Source organism: Cavia porcellus, unplaced genomic scaffold (genome assembly GCF_034190915.1).
Source record: "Cavia porcellus strain 051 isolate PalLab524CR breed Dunkin Hartley unplaced genomic scaffold, mCavPor4.1 scaffold_6, whole genome shotgun sequence".
NCBI lineage: Eukaryota > Metazoa > Chordata > Mammalia > Rodentia > Caviidae > Cavia > Cavia porcellus.
Window position 1 is genome coordinate 20,277,370 of NW_026947489.1, and position 15,915 is coordinate 20,293,284.

The 15,915-nt window shown below is 45.9% G+C and overlaps 1 protein-coding gene across 6 annotated transcripts in view; it reads right to left on the reverse strand.

Moving 5' to 3' along the window:
• Nucleotides 1–15,915, reverse strand: part of Ntrk3 (neurotrophic receptor tyrosine kinase 3) — a 382,309-nt gene that overhangs the window by 154,263 nt on the left and 212,131 nt on the right. For all 6 annotated transcript variants that reach the window (XM_063250018.1, XM_063250017.1, XM_003475257.5 and 3 more), the window contains one exon: nucleotides 15,118–15,306. In XM_063250018.1, coding sequence (XP_063106088.1) covers nucleotides 15,118–15,306 — 189 coding nt within the window. The remainder of the gene's footprint in view (nucleotides 1–15,117; nucleotides 15,307–15,915) is intronic.

The window sequence follows — 15,915 nt, forward strand, 5'->3', positions numbered from 1 at the left end:
AGTTATGCGGCGACAAGCCATGCATAGTTTTGCCTAAGAACAGGAATTGAAACTTGCACTGTATGCTGTTCTTGAGTGGTCATCACCCCTTCCTATAAACATTCTCCTGGACTACATGAGTTGAGCTATTTGGGTCACTTTGCTGAGCCCAGAAGGGAGGAATAAGCTTAACTGCAGATCCAGAAGGATGTTAGGCTGCCGAGCAGCCCCTTCTCCTGCTGGGCCCAGCAGGGCACACCCCCTCCCAAGGGACTTTCATTCAAGGATGCTCTCCACTCACATTCCAACAGTGTAAAATGACAGATACTTTTAATACAAGAGGACTGTCATTTATTTATTAGTTAGGGACAGGCTAGGCAGCTGGGAAGGATGCATTATAAATCAACTCCTTTCTTGGCCATTAAAAATTAATACAGTTCATAATGTAGGACGTCAGGAATTTCTTTATTAGAGCAGAGTGTAATTTTTTTTATCTTTTCTTTCAGGTTTGGTTTTTACTTCCTGTCTTCCTAGAGAATGCGGTTTTTTCTAATGATCAGCTGGGTATAAATTGCCCCAGGGAAGGGGGATATGGCCTTTAAGACAGAGGTTAAAATGGGAGGGGGAAGCTTGGGGAAGAAAATGATAGCTAGATGATTTCCCCTTAGAAATACAGTATCATTGCATCCTCCCTTTTGCCTCATGGAGATCCACTCTGCATGAAAAATGAAAAGCAGAAGACATTTTAAGTCCCTCCTATACCGAGGGAAAGACATAGCAAGTACTCTAGGAATACTGAGCAATGTCTCTGTATAATGTGCAGACGGCTACGCCCTCACAGAGCGGCTCTAACTAGCTTTCTCTTGTCTCCACACTACCCTGGCCTTCAACAAAAAGAAACATGGGTGCCAAAGCCCAGCCCAGACCAGGTGCCCTTCATATAGCCTCCCTCACACTGGGGATCCAAAGATACAGTGGACAAGAAGCTGTCAGACCAGGCCAAGCAGCTCAGTGAAGGCTTCCATTGTTTCTTCTCCTGAGTGTCAGCTCCAGGAAAAATGAAAATGTGGCCTTAGGAAACAAGCAACCTCTGCCTTCCTCAGTCTCAGAGGAAACAAAGGAGAAAACTCAGAGTCTGCAATGTCTGCATCCCACCTTAAAAATACAGAGGAGTTTTCAGTAGTTGGCTCAGACAGGTTGACCCTGTCAAGACTCCTGCCAAGGGCTGTGTGTTAAGGGTAGGAGAGCGCCCCACACCTGGCCTCACATTCCACACTCTGACACACTCTCCTGACTTTGGAAGAATTTCACTAGGAAGAACCAAGGTTCGGGCACAAGCGATTCATGTTGATGTCACCATCAAATCAGCCACGATTGAGTTAAAGCTCCTAAGTAACAAATCCCCACAAATCCCCAAGCACATATTTAAAATCTATTTTCAGAATTACTCTGAGCATAATTCAACCAATCAATTAGCCATTAGGAGTTTAGTCCCCACCCTTCTTCATTACCAGTGGCATGAGGGCTGCCCGACTCAGCAGAATCCTGTGCAAAGAGTTGTCGCATCACCAGCGATTCTAGGCCTGGGGACTGAAGCTAACATCATGCCTGAAGACAGATACAGCCACCATCTGGGCAACAAATTACCCTACATACACTGGGGACAAGATAAAAGGATGCCTGGCCAGGAAAGAGGACATCTTCACTGCAAAAAGTTTTGGTCTTCGTTTTCTAGAGTAGCCCCTGAACCACCTCTTCATGTGGCCATTGCCAGCTAGACCCTGCATCCTGGGCCTCCGAAGCGCCAGATGACCTGGGCTGGAAACTAGGAGGGGATTGGGCTCCTAAATTGGACGGGACAGGACAGAAGTGATAGAGAGGCATGCTTCTGCTGCCTCTGTTGGACACTGTGGGTCACCCAAGCTAGCATCTACCTAAAGCTCTGCAAGATTATCTTCAGTCTCTTAGAAGGGGTACAGAAGGAGTGGAGGTCAGGTAACAGCAAGAGGAGACAGCTTGGGCCAGAGGCACAGGCAAGCTTTTGAACCCCTGAGTCTGACACCTGGCTCTGCCTCTGATCAGGAAGTATCTCTGTGCAAGTCCCTTAGCTCCTCCCAAGTCCCCAGATAGAGAATCTCTGCTCTACAAAGTGGGATCAGAAGATTCACCTAACAGGAGGATTCAACATAAGGAGAAAGATTACTTGAGAAGCAGAGGGTGGTGAGATCTGGTAGGTCACAGTTTTGTCATTTCTAGCTGTGAGACTATAGCATGGCTTGCCTCAGTTTTCTCATCTCCAAGATGGGGACAGCAGGAGGACCTGTCTCATAGAGTTTTAATGAGGGTTAAATAAAATTACTACCTAGTCACATTTAATCTCTCTTCAGTACTCAACATGTAGCAAACTTGGGGCAGCATAAAGCTTCATTGCTACATTAATATCTGCAGTTAAAGTCTAGAACCTGGCTCTAGACAGTCAGGTACTCAGTAAGTGTGAACTTGTTTCTCTTCACCATTCCCACTTTGACCCTCTCTTTGCCATCCCTTTGTTCCCACTTAGTCTCCAGAAACTACACGCAGTGGACAACACAGCTGCTCCCAAGAATTCACACAACTTTTTCAACCAAGATAACTGGGTCCAAAGAAACCAAGTGCAGAGATTTCTCTCTGCCTGGGCATACAAGCACAGCACTGGAGAATTAGCGCAATTTGAAAGTCCAAAAGACTGGTGAGAGCATCCACAAATTACCAATTTGTTACCTTTAAGGACAGCTATGAGAAGTAAAATTTACATCGGATCAATGTTCTCATCTTTCTTCTACCTGCTGCACCTCAGAGCAGCTCCTTCTGACTGGTAGAAGCAAGGTTGGAAGATGGTGAGCATATGTTCACTCATGGAGAAGAATTGGGAGGCACTCACTACATCTCCAATAGTCATTTGCTTTGCTAAGAGAACGCTCATTCTGTGGAGGTGTTCACTTCCATGCCCCTGGCCCACGAGTTTGGTTATAAAACCTGGAGTTTCTGTGCCCATGTGGTGAGTTATCCTGGTGCTAAAGGAAAACCAAGTACAGACAAGACAATCACAAGAAAACTGAGTGAGAGTCCTAACAACCCTCACCAGGAGCCTTCCTTACTTGATTGAGTTTTGTGGTTATCAGTTTTCTTCTTGCTAACTCCAGTGGGTCAGAACTGTCTATTATTTTCAGACAAAAGTGCTTCAACTCGCAAAAACCAGGGTCCAAAACAAGAGACACATGCACAGACACAAACAAAAGTCAGACACATTTGTTTCTGCAGACAGTAGATGGATACTGAGCTCCACCATAGAGGGTACCACGGATACAAGTGTTCAATATTCTGCACAGGGTGTGTGTGTGTGTGTGTGTGTGTGTGTGTGTGCGTGCGTGTGGTTAGGGGATCAGAAGAAATTTATTTCAATAAATTATCTGACAAGAATGCAGTAAAACAAAGACTCAAACAAACACAAATTTCCCTCTATGAATCTAGTTGAGCCCGTGTTTCAGCTGCATTAGTCCCCAAGGAAACTGGCCAAGAGTCTCCATTCCTCTGTATCTGTTGTTTCCTGACAACCAACATGTTACAGTCCTCAACCCCTAGAAACATCTCTGTGGCTATGGATCTGAGTGATAAAATGGTATTTCTTAGAGAGGTGGGGAAGAAGTCACTAGAAGGAAGAATTTTTATTTTCTCAGAAATAACATTGAAAACATATCTTTTTGGCATCACCATTAGTTTCAATGGCATATTTATTTCAGAAACTGTAATAAAGGATGTAAAAATATCATTATCAAGGTGAGGATGATACGTGTGTATTATTTAACTCAAGTTTGACAGCATAGTTTCAAGTCACCACACCAGTTCATCTCAAAACATACTGGCCAGGTGATCACACTGTTTCATCTCCAGTGTAAGGAAGACAGACACCTTGTCTTGCCCACTGCCATGTGGCAATTGAAAGTTGGGACCAGTACATCACTTTCTGTTCTGATGAGCACATACCCACTATAACTAAGGATTTGGTTCATCTCTTAACTGCTGGACCTGCCCTAGTTCAGTCCAAGCCAAGAGCTTTATATTCTGTTCTGGAAAGAAAGCCATCTTCTGACCTTCCACACAATAGTTTGGAAAATAGAGGCATTGAGAAGCTGGGTGGATCTTGGATTACACATTTTCCTTAGCAGGCAGCTCCCTGAAATTCCAACACAGATGGGCCTAGAAATAAGGAATGCAGTGCAAATGTAGCTGTGACCAGCATCTCTACTTCTGAGGCTTTAGGAAATTCTGGAAGCACCTACAAGAGTGTCTAGGCAGAGAACAGCAGGCAAAGACCACATCCAAACCTGGGCTTTCCTCTGAAATGCAGCTACTTCCTGTACGTCGCAGGGCCAGGCCCATCTGGGCACCATCAGAGTGAGCTACCGCATCTGCTGGGGAGGCAGGCAACAACAGAACCCCAAATACCAGGACATAGCAGATTGGGGGCCACTGAACACCTATGCCCACAGAGATGCTCACAGGTGAATCTCAAAATCAGAATCAGTGGCACTATGTGTTTGGGAAATGATATAGGAACGAGGTCCTTCTTGGGAAGTTACAATGAATTTAGGACTCCAGGCTGGTAAAATCACACAATAAAAAAATTTATTTAATCCTGGTCTTTCCAAAACTATTTGACCATGGAATATTTTCTTGAGGGAAAAATGTGTAGTAGCATCTCTCAGCACATAATCTGGGAAATACTCAATTAAGGGCAGCTAGGGAGAAGATGGAAGGACAGCTGGACTCTTGGCTTCTTGGCCAAGGGGCGGGTGGAACTTAGGTTGTAGTTATCAAGCATCAGGAATGTAGAGGAAAGAGAATTCCCTACTTGCCTCCCACAGCTCTCATCCTCCTACTAGGAGACTGGCTTGCGTTTATTCATATGAAAGGGAGACACTGACCATTTCTCTTGGGAAAGGATTCTGAAAAGAAGATAACAATAGTGAGCCCTAATAGTGCTACTAATGACAAGTGCCTCTCGCTGTCCTTAAATTGGGATTCTCCCCTTTCCAGCTTTTTAACCTCTTGCCTTATGTTGGGACTTGCTTTGTCTCATCGCATGTGAAACACAGAAAGTAACCTTCAGTTACCTTCCCTCAGCCTATATTCCTCCTTGAAGAAGGGAGTGATTTATCTGAGTGGCGAAATGGGAAAAGTCCATCATCTGCCATCACACTTTAGTTTGTCATAGCTTAAATCTAAAACGTTCTCCAAAAGTCTCATGTATTCAGAGGTGGGAGTTTGGAAGGCAATTTTTATTATGGGGTGCTAAACACATCCACTGCCTAATTCAGTATCTGAATGTGCTGATAGAATATGAGGCCAGTGGCAGAGGGTGTGTCCCCTGCTCCGCCTGTCTCTCTCTGTTTCCTGGCTGCCATGAGTTGAATGCCTTTTCCTCTGCCAGGCCCCTTTACCATGATATTTATGCCTTGGAGGCAGCTGACCATGGACTAAAACTGTGAGCCAAAATAAACCTCTCCTTCTTTAAATCGTGGGTGTCAGGAATTTTTCCCCTGCAACAGGAAAGCTAAGACAAGCTTAAAATGTGACGAACCTCCTTCAGCCCAGCAATGAAGTTCACATTTTGGGTTCCTATTTAGCCCTACATATATCTCAGAATTGTCACCCTTGAAGGCTCCAGTACACAGACTGATTGCCTGAACCCAGGGAGCAAACACTGAACTTATCTCTGGGAACCTTTGAGCTGAAGAGGGTTTCCGGAGGAAGTTAATCTGCCCACTCATTGAACACAAGACTGAAGCCAAAACATGCCAGGAAGACAAGGAATTCCTTTTGCTCTAGGGCTTGGACAGGAAACAAAGAACCACTTCATAAGCTACTCCCTTACCTTCCTGCTGATTGCCCCTCAGTTCACTCTCCACCATGAAATGACATTACTCCAGGCTGGCTGGGAGGTCTTAGCATCCTTCACCTTTGACCATAAAGCACATCCTTATCCCCTCCAGTTCACTTTTTAGCTAATCACTGTGTATTTACAGTGAGTATAATTATACCTAATTACTTAATTAGCATGACTGCATGCAACTACTAACTTTGAGTATGTGATTATGGCAGTGAAGCACAGAACAAATGAGGTCCTGATAATCAACAGGAAAGCAGCTTGCCCTGGCCCAGCGAGGTGGGTGTGAGTCTGTCCCTTTGGACTAGTTGGATGTAGAGTTGCAGTTCATGCTCAGGAATGTCTAGAGTTTGGATAACTTCGGGGAAAGGACATTCTTTGACTTCTCTTTCTTCCTGAGACAGGAAAAAATGGCAAAGTGTCAAACGTGGAGTGTCAACATCTGAGGGATTTAGGAGTCAGTGTCCAGAGTAGTTAATCTCTAGGGACTGAGACGCTCAGGACAGGCTTGTGAGTATATCTGAAGTCAAACTTGTGGGCCTAGGACTTGCTCCCTTAGCTCCTAAGACATTCCAATCTAGAGTCAACCACCTCTTTCTAGAAAGAAAAGAAACTGGAAAAACATTAAGAGCGATCCTTTCCTCCAGAGACCTTGGGCTTCCCAAACCTAAAACCACAGAATCCTCAGAGATTTGCTACTTACTCTAATTGGATCTGAAAATGGGATTGGATCTAAAATGGGGCCAGTATCAACAATGTTCTCTGAAATCCTGCCTGGAAAGCTGGAGATACCGGTTTAAAAAAAAAAAAAAAAAAAAAAAAAAAAAAAAAAACCAAGTCTGCAGCTAAATAATGCCATTACCTATGCCAAGATTCAGCTTATGCTTCTCCTAAAGGAGATTGTCAAAATCCAACTACCAGAAGAAAGGAGGAGCCCCATCAGAATCTCTCATACTGGCCCCATTTCTCTCCCAAATCACATCAGCCAAGGTCAGGTCCTCTAACAGTCACAGGAAGTAAAAAGGAGCTTCAGTGTGCCAGTCATCCTTTCTCAGCTCTGCACCCTACTGAGCTCCCAGACCAGCAGTGCAACCAGATCCTCTTCTTGCCATCAGGCCAGTTCCTCCATCTGGGGAGTGGTGCTGGATGAAAACCTAGAAGAGCTTACTCTGCAGTAGCAGCAGATGCTGCTGTTGCTGTTGCTGCTGGTTCCAGGAGGGGCCTGTGCCTCCCAGACAAAAGAGCCCATTTTCCATATTTCATCTGCAAGTCCATTATGCTGAGCTAAGTGGCTGGGAATAAACACCCATCATTACCCTGCACTAAGTGATGTTTGTTAGTATAGAAGGTGACAGAAATCTATATCATGCCGATGCACTATTAATACTGCATTACGCACACAGGCTCTGTGCTCCCCATCACAGCTGGGAAACTGGCCTCAGCAGCTTCTTTTCCAGCAAAGGCAAGCTCCATGACTAATTGGTCCAGAAGAGAAGGAAACAAGCCCCTTACTCATCCCTGATGAAGGACCACTGGTACTAACTCAAAGAGACAATCCCCAAATCTAACACTGCCAGCTCCAGCTCCCTATACAGAAATTCTTGACTTGCAGGATGGTACACTGGGGTGGGAGGGTATGTCAAATGCTGGCCCTGATGGAAGAGAGCAAAGCTAGGTCAGAGCGATACAAACAATTGCACTGAACTAAGGAAGGCATTCTACGTCTAGCCCCAGGGGCTGGCACTTAATAAGTAATTAGTGCTTGTTAACCAACTAAAGGGAAAAAGAGAGAGAAGATAGTTGGAGGGAACCAAGAAAGATAGTGTTTTAGTAATGTTAGCAGCGTGAGAAGGTAAAAGGCCCCAGGACAGAGCTAAAGGTCAGCACGTTGAGATCTATGATGGAGCCAGAGAAGGCACACAAAGGGGTGGCCAGCCGTGAGGGGGGGAAGGTCAAACATGCCCCTGTCTTTGAAAATGTAGACATTCACATGGAAAAACACAGTCAGCATGGGGACAGGCTAAGAGAAGGCAGTAAGACCTCAATCATAGTAAAGAGGAAAAGAATTTGGATACCTGGCAAGGAGAGGGACAATGACTGATTGGGGCTGACACCACAGAGAATCACACTGATGACTTGTGTTTGAACTTCAGTGAAGGCACAAATACATAGGTCAGTAAATCAAGGGACCATGTGACCAATGGCATGGCAGCAATGGCATGTGCTCACTACTGGTTCATGCAAAAACTCAATAGGAACTACACAGTTATTGATTTCTGGTATAGGTCAGAGCAGAAAAGAGAAATATTTATATGGTTACGCACATGTGAACACACACACACAGTCTGTACAATTCAGAAAGTGCACGAGAAAGGGGTGCACACTCTCAAAAGGGCAGGAGCTGATTGGGACATGCCATTTTAACATGACATGTAATGGACCTCTCTTGGCACACTGGAAGAGGGTGTTGGCATTTCTTTTAACAAATCTAACTATATCCTGAACATACGATCAAGCAATCACACACCTAAGTAATTACACAAATGAGCTGAAAACAAGTCCACGCAAATAACCTGTGCAAGAAGGTTTACGCTGCTTTATTCATAACTGCCAAATGTAGAGAGCAACCAAGCTGTCTGTTATGGGTTGTCTCTCCTTCAAAAGAGAGGGATATTGAAGGCTTACTCCCAGTGCTGTAATATGTGAATTTAGTAGGAAATAAAGGCACTGTGGAAGCCACTAATAAAGTCAAGAGAAGGCCACAGTGGAGCAGGCAGGGCCCTGAACCAATGTGCCTACAGCTCCAAGACCAAGACGGACAATGGGGATGCAGCAGCAGTAAACCAAGGTGTGCTGAAGATTGCTGCCACATCCCTGGAGTCCAGGAAGAGGCAAGAACAGTTCCCTTACAGGTTTCAGAGGACCCTGCCAACAGCTTGGTTGCAGCCCTGCAGCCCCCCAAACCTTCCCAGTTGTTTGAAGCAACTCTGTGACATTTTATTACAGGAGCCTAAGGAGATAAGTGCAACGTTCTTCACCAGATAAATGAATAGGAAACTGTGGCACGTCCATACAGTGCAGACGGATAAGCCACCAAGTCACAAAAAGACATGGAAGGACCCTAAGTATGCATTGCCAGTGAAAAACCAATTTGAGAAGACTATCTACAACATAATGCCAACTAATTGATGTGTGGAAAACATAACATGAATTATGAAGACAGTGAAAATATCAGTGTTTCCCGAGGGATGATAGGGTGATAAATTAGTGAGCACAGAGTATTGTTTCTCTAGCTTCTCCTGAAGTTATTTTATAATACTGTACGATTTCCAACTGCCCCGTACCAAGAGCAAACCCTACTGTAAGCTCTTCACTTGCATTAATAATTTTTCAATAGTAGTTTGGCAATGATAGCACCAGTATCACACTGTAATGGTTGATATACTGTTTCAACTTGAGAAGTTAAGAAATGTGATTCATCAGGGTGCCAGAGTCCTTACTTTGTAAACATCCTCACTCTGGGCACCAGAGGAAGTGTGAGTGCTACACCCAAGGTCAGGTAGCTTGCATATAAAGGAGGAAAAGCAACTTGCTCCACCCACTTTTGTTCCTGTTGCTTTTTCTGCCTTCTGCCACCTTGAACTGTTGCCCCTCTGCCATGCTATCTTGCCTTGAAGCCAGCTAACTACAGCCTAAAACCTCCACAAACTGTGAACTAAATAAACCTTTTCTTCCTTAGTTTTGGGAGTCAGAAACAAGAAAGAAAGTAACCAAGACACACACTAATGCAAGATGCCACCTGGAGGCAGGAAGTGGAAGGGAATAGATGGTAATGTTAATTTCTGCTGTTTTTCTACAAACCTAAAACTGTTGTAAGAAGGAGGGAGATGGGAACACTGTAACCAGGTATTTTCTAATCTGAACAACTATCAACCTTAGGGCCTTAGTATGGGATAACTGCGTGTAAGCCAGACCAAGGCTGACCCAGTCTGAGTCACTGGTGTCCCAGACAGTGTGATCTGTTAGGAAGGATAAGTGCCAAGATCAGCAGGTCTGTGTGTGTAGCTCAGGCTCTATCTTAATAGCTATGATCTAGAACAGCTCACTGAAGCTTGCTGAGTCTCAGTTTCTTCATCAGTCAAATGGGAGAAGATGCTCCCTTGAGAGTCAGTTAAAGACCACATGAAAGGAAAATAATAAACAGCAGCCCTGTGTTTGGCCCAGAAGGGCTGTAGATGCTAGTCATGCACCTTTCCTTCTCTGTAAATCTCTAGAGATCCTGGGCCTAGAGCCGCCGCCAATGGTAGTCAGCTTCCCATGACTCTAACATGTATCTTTGACCTGAGTCCCATATTGTGCTTTCTGTATAAAATAAAAAACTACCTAAGGGCTAATCTAAGGATAAGTGGAAAATCAAGTTTGGGGAACAGGACATATATGTGCATATATGTGAGAAGTGGCAAGATGACCCAAGACTTGCCCTTAAGTCATTCAAGACATTGACTGTGAGCCACGAATTATAAAGAAGGAGGGATGTCACCTTGGAATATTGTGGGCCTAGGAGCAATTCACAAGAGGCTGGAAATGAGCCAGGGGTCAAAGGACAGAAAGATCTAGAAGGAACAAGTAGTGTTGAGTGGGGCCAAGAGAAAGAGAAAAGATTATCAGATGGAAATAGAAATTATATTAAGGTAGCATCTAGGGGTCGGGGATTGGCAATATGGAGAGAAGAGATAAAGGTCAGTAAGTCATTAGGTGAGAGCTGAACATGCAAGGCCCTGAGAGGGGGCACAAGGAACCAGGGAGCACCACCCTGGGCTCTAGGATCAGCTCAGGACAGTTGTAAACCTGTGAGAGTAGTGGACATATGTGTCCCAGTTCTTCATTGTTTCTAGAGCCCAGGGAGCTTGATACAAACCCTCACAGTGATCATGTAGAATAGATGATAAAGGAAAGTCAGCTCAGCAAAGGAACTTGGATGCTAAAGAAGAAAAGACTCAAATGCACATAATCCAGCTCCAAAGAGAGACCAAGAATGGGGAGCTGGGAGTGGGGTGTTCTAGGAAGATGGAACCAGACAGAAATAGAACTAGGCATCAAGGAACTGAAAGAGTGTGTTGGGCAGGCTGATCAGGATGGAGAGGAGCAGACAAGAAGAAGCTGACCCTGGGAAGGTGGTGACACTACCTGGGGACAAAAGCAGATGCCAGTCCTGAGGACAAAAGGAAGATGAGATGGAGGGGAAAGCACATGTAGCTCCCCAGATGCCTTCTGCTTTCTCAATTGAGGGAGTGGGTTTTGAGAAAGGGGATGAACAGAGAATGCAGGGTCTTAAAAAGATTTAAGGAGCCTTGCAAATAGCCTGAGGAAAAGAGCCAACCCATGCAAAAAGAGCAGCAAACCATTCAGCCCCAGCCCAGGAACTATGTTATTGCAGCCCAGAGCTGTCACAAGGGTGACAAAGGTAACCAGGCACCCAATGTTGTTATGCACATCTTTTCCCTTTTCTCAAATAACCTACTGTGATCCCTTGGTGGCTCATTCTCTGGGGTCTAACACAATGCCTAGGACCCTGAGACATGTAACAAGGTGTATCCATCTCCGGATGCCATTCTGGAGTCAGAAAGCATCACATAAATAATGAGGGAGATGCCTTATCAGTCTTAAGTTTGCATACACATGACCACGTAGCTGCATCTTTATTTAGTTCTTTCAGAAATCCTGGCAAGGCTGAAAAAAGGCAGAACAAAGACAATGTCAAATGCAGAGTTTGTTGTGTGGAAACACAGGCGTGGGGATGCAGGCATCTGATAAGGATTGTACCAGGTGATCTCTAAATACCCTTGCAGCCTGGCAGCCAAAGGAAAATGCTGCAAACCAGACTGAAGACAGATAGAAAGTGAAAAGCAAAGAGAGCACCAGCATCCTAATCATGCTGGTCACCACTCATGACAAACAAACATATGAGTGAATAAAGAAAAATGCTTTGTGCTTAATCCCAGGCTCCTCTGCTGGAGAAATGATGTCTCAAATCAGAAACTCAATAGCTCCAAATTGCTGAAATTCCTTCCCATGTGACACAAGGAAGGGGATGAGATGAGAGGACCACGGAGCCTACAAGTTGAGTATTTTTCCTTTCTGACTCCCTGGATTCTTGCCATTCTCCCAAAGGAGTGACCCCAGCCTTGTGTGCAGCGTCTGCTCATCTAGGTGCCAAGGCATATGTGGCTTTTCTACGTATGACTATGTCTCATCACACATCCCCGAGTGGGTTAGTTCCCTGGACCGATGAAGCCCTGAAGAACAGAGACGAGGCTCCTGCTGCCTCATCGCAGCTGGTAAACCCACCAATGGCACCTGGACACTCCGTGGAGGCCCTGTCTGTGTGAGTCCCCTAGCAGAGGGAGGACCAACCAGATCCATTGTGGCCATGCCTCACACACTTTCTGCAAATGACCAGCGCAGCCTCTCTCTGCTGATAGGGTAAATGTTCCACTGTCCTAAGAAGGATAGTTTGCCTTATATTAGAGGGTTGTGACAGCCAGAATTAACTCATGGTTCCCCTTTGATAGACAGTTTGCTTCCCTCCTGCTTCAAGACTCTGTCAGTCATCTGCTTTCCCTCTATGGCCATGGCCTCCTCCCGATTTCACGGAAGTATGTCTGAATTCCTACACACTTCTAACCAGAGGACACGAGAAGAGAGGCTATGCCTACACCTGGTATCCTGGCATGGTGGCTCCTCAGCTCTGCACTGTACCCTGACATTCAAGGACATTTTCTCAGTCCCATGGCCCTCTGCCCACCTCCCAAGTTACCATGGGAACACTGAGTCTGAGGCCCCAAAGAAAACTAAAATATGTCGTTTCACCCCATTTGGAAGCTGTGTTGAAACCTGGGATTAGGAGCTCCATATGACACAAGCATGGGGCTCAGATCATGTTCTGCACCTGGAGCTGCTAAGGGGAATACAGAAGATGCTCATTATGCACAGAATCTCTCCCCAGACATTTGCCTGCTCATTCAGTGTGTTTGAAATTCCAAAAGAGTTTTTGACATGGGGATGTGCACAGAGTGACTAAAGGCATGAATGACCCTGTGTGGACATTTGCCGCTAAGATGGACAGGGCAACATTCTTTTTTCTTTTGAAATACTGATGTTCATTGGCAAGTAAAGTTGCATATATTTAGACTATTTTGAAATTGTCTTCAGTTTACATGTTCTAAACAAGTGCCCTTCTCACTGTCTATCCAGAACCAGTTTTCATGCTTTTTGTTAGTGATTTTGCTCTTTAAGGCGGCTCCCAACACTGCCTGAAATTCCACCTGTTGTTGCTAGCACAGGATGGCTGTGATGTGTCTCACAGAGGAAAAGGTATGTTAGATAAGCGTGGGGCCACTCATGAGTTATAGTGCCCTGGCCACTGAGTTCAGGGCTTATACTCAATAAGATGTCTTGAGAGAGAAATTCACGTACAATATGCAACCAGATTACATATTGATTGGCTGATAAAATGTCATCAGAGGCTCACAGGAACCTAGGCTGCATTTCCCCTAGGAACAATGGTTCAGCATTCTTGAGCTCATTGTTTACAATGACTTCTTAGAAAAGAACTGCATCAGTCTACAGCTGTACCATGCTGAATGCACCTGATCTCCTGATCTCGGAAAATAAACAGGGTCAGGCCTGGTTAGTACTTGAATAGGAGAATAAGACTATGCTGAACAATGAGACTCCATTCTATATTTAATGCAGCAATGGTGGGGTCTCACGGCACCCTAGAAAACTCCTCATTGACCCTAAATTTGATGCTACCACCAGAGAATGAACTTCCTCTCAGCCACATGAAGCCCAGACCAAGCAGGAGCCTGATCTGAGACAGGAGCTGGAGAGATGGCACAGCACCCTTCCCTGTTTCCCACTGCCTATCTTCCTTCCTTACCCAGCCTGGGTCCAGAGCCCAGGTGCCTTTCCTTTATACAAACAGGAGCACCTTATGTTCACTGAGGCAGATTTGGGAGGACATGTGGAAGGTAAATGATGACCTGATGCTCACTGAAGCCCAGTCCCTCCCACTGTGATAACCTTCTCACTTAAAAATTAGAGCCAAAGTAAGGAGAGCAAAGGCTGATGAACAGGATGCCACTCTGCCATGGGATGAACCAATAGGATTGGCCAGAGTTCTGTGAGCTACAGTGTGACCCACACGCAGACAGCTGAGCCCTAGGATTAGCAAGAGCACCTCTGCCTAGTTCTATGCTGGGATGACTGAAATAGGAAGGGAACCTGTTAGCAGGTAGCCTAGGGTAGGAACAGGGATTCACAGCTTCCTAGGACCTAGTATTCCTGTCTGGAAGGCAAGGCCTTTACACCTAGCTGATCATTAGGCCCTTTTCCAGCTCTCAGGTAGTCGCTGGCACCTCTGCTCTCCAAAGCCAAAGCAGTGGGTTGTTCCCTTGGGCAGGACAATGGGAAGAGAAGGGCTGTGCATTGGTGTTGTTGGGTCCAGACTGAACCTGAGCACAGGGCAAGGGAGAGCCCTGCCAGAAGGAGGGATGAGCCGCTGAGGCTATGGGAGCTAAGAGGGAACCTAGCATGGCTCAGCAGAAATGCAAAGAGAGGAGCTGGAACCAGGAGGAGATGAGCAATAAGGAGGAGACAGGTACCCTGGGCCTCTGGTCTGCCATGGGGAAGTAAGGATTCCTGGCACTTGGCCTGAGACTCAGCTATCACAGAGTGGGACACTGGAGGGGCATCTGGGGAGATGTTTCCATTCAAAGGGACCTCACCTTTCATTCCCTTCCCTACTCATGGAGGCCTGGGTGGAGGTTCTGGTGGTCCCCAGGGATCCTGTCAGGACAGAGTCATGTGTCATAATTACCCAGGCTCTGTCTGCAGAGTAGACCAGCCTCCTACATGTCTCCTGCTTCACCGGGATCACCTCTCTCTTCCCAGGGTCCTGCTGATTCCAGGTGAAGACAGAGGGGACCAGACCAGACCCTTGATCCTCCCTGTCACAGGGAATCTGCTTAGGGGCCTCTCCTTGCCCAGGCTGTCCTGAAAATTCTTAGATAAGCAGGGAAGGTCTCCTAGAGAGTGGGAGATTGGCAGTGGCAGGGTACCCCAGAAGATTCCAGAACCCCAGCTACATGGTCTGTGGCCACACCACCCTTCCCTCCCCAAAAGGGACAGGATTCTATTCTGCTACTTACATGTGTCTGGCTTGTGACAGTTGTGTCCCTGACGGAAGTACTGGGGATTCTCGATGACTGGGATGCGAGTCATACCGATGACCACTGTGTCAGGTCCGGCATCAAGGGATGAGGGCGTGGTGATGCCATGGTTGATGTGGTGCAGGGGGCTGGCTGAGTCCTCTTCACCACTGATGACAGCCACTGGACCTGAAGAAACCACCAGAAGATATGTCACTCTGGGGAGGTCTTCCCCATCCCCCAGGCAGCCAACTGCCAGCCTTGCCCACAGAACCTGTCCTCTCCATCACATTTGCCATAAGAGCAAAGACTGTTACAAGCATATTCCGCTGATGGTCTGCATTTTAAACTCAGCAAACCCTCCCATCCAATTCTCTTTCTTGACAATTACCCAACCCTTAACCATGGAAATATCTCCAAATCAAAAGTGACTCAAGATGACCATGTTATAAATTATTTTCACTTTCTCGGTTATCCAAAATGGTTGAAAATAATCAAATTTTAGGGGAGGGAGTGGTGGAACACACTGGCAAGCCCAGCATTTGGGAGACTGGGGCAGGAGGATCCTACATTTGAAGTCAACATAGAGTATGACCTTATCTCAAAAAAAAAGATGTTTTCAATGAGTTTGATTGCTTATGTAGCAGTAACAGGATTTGTGAAACATGGTGTAGTAGTGGCTGGCCTTCTGGCCCTCCTCTGTGTGGGAGTGTTGATAACCACTGGTGCTGGGTTCGACTCCTAGTGATTCTGATCCAGGAAGTCTGTGGTGCTTCCTGGGTGTCAAGGTTGTCAAAC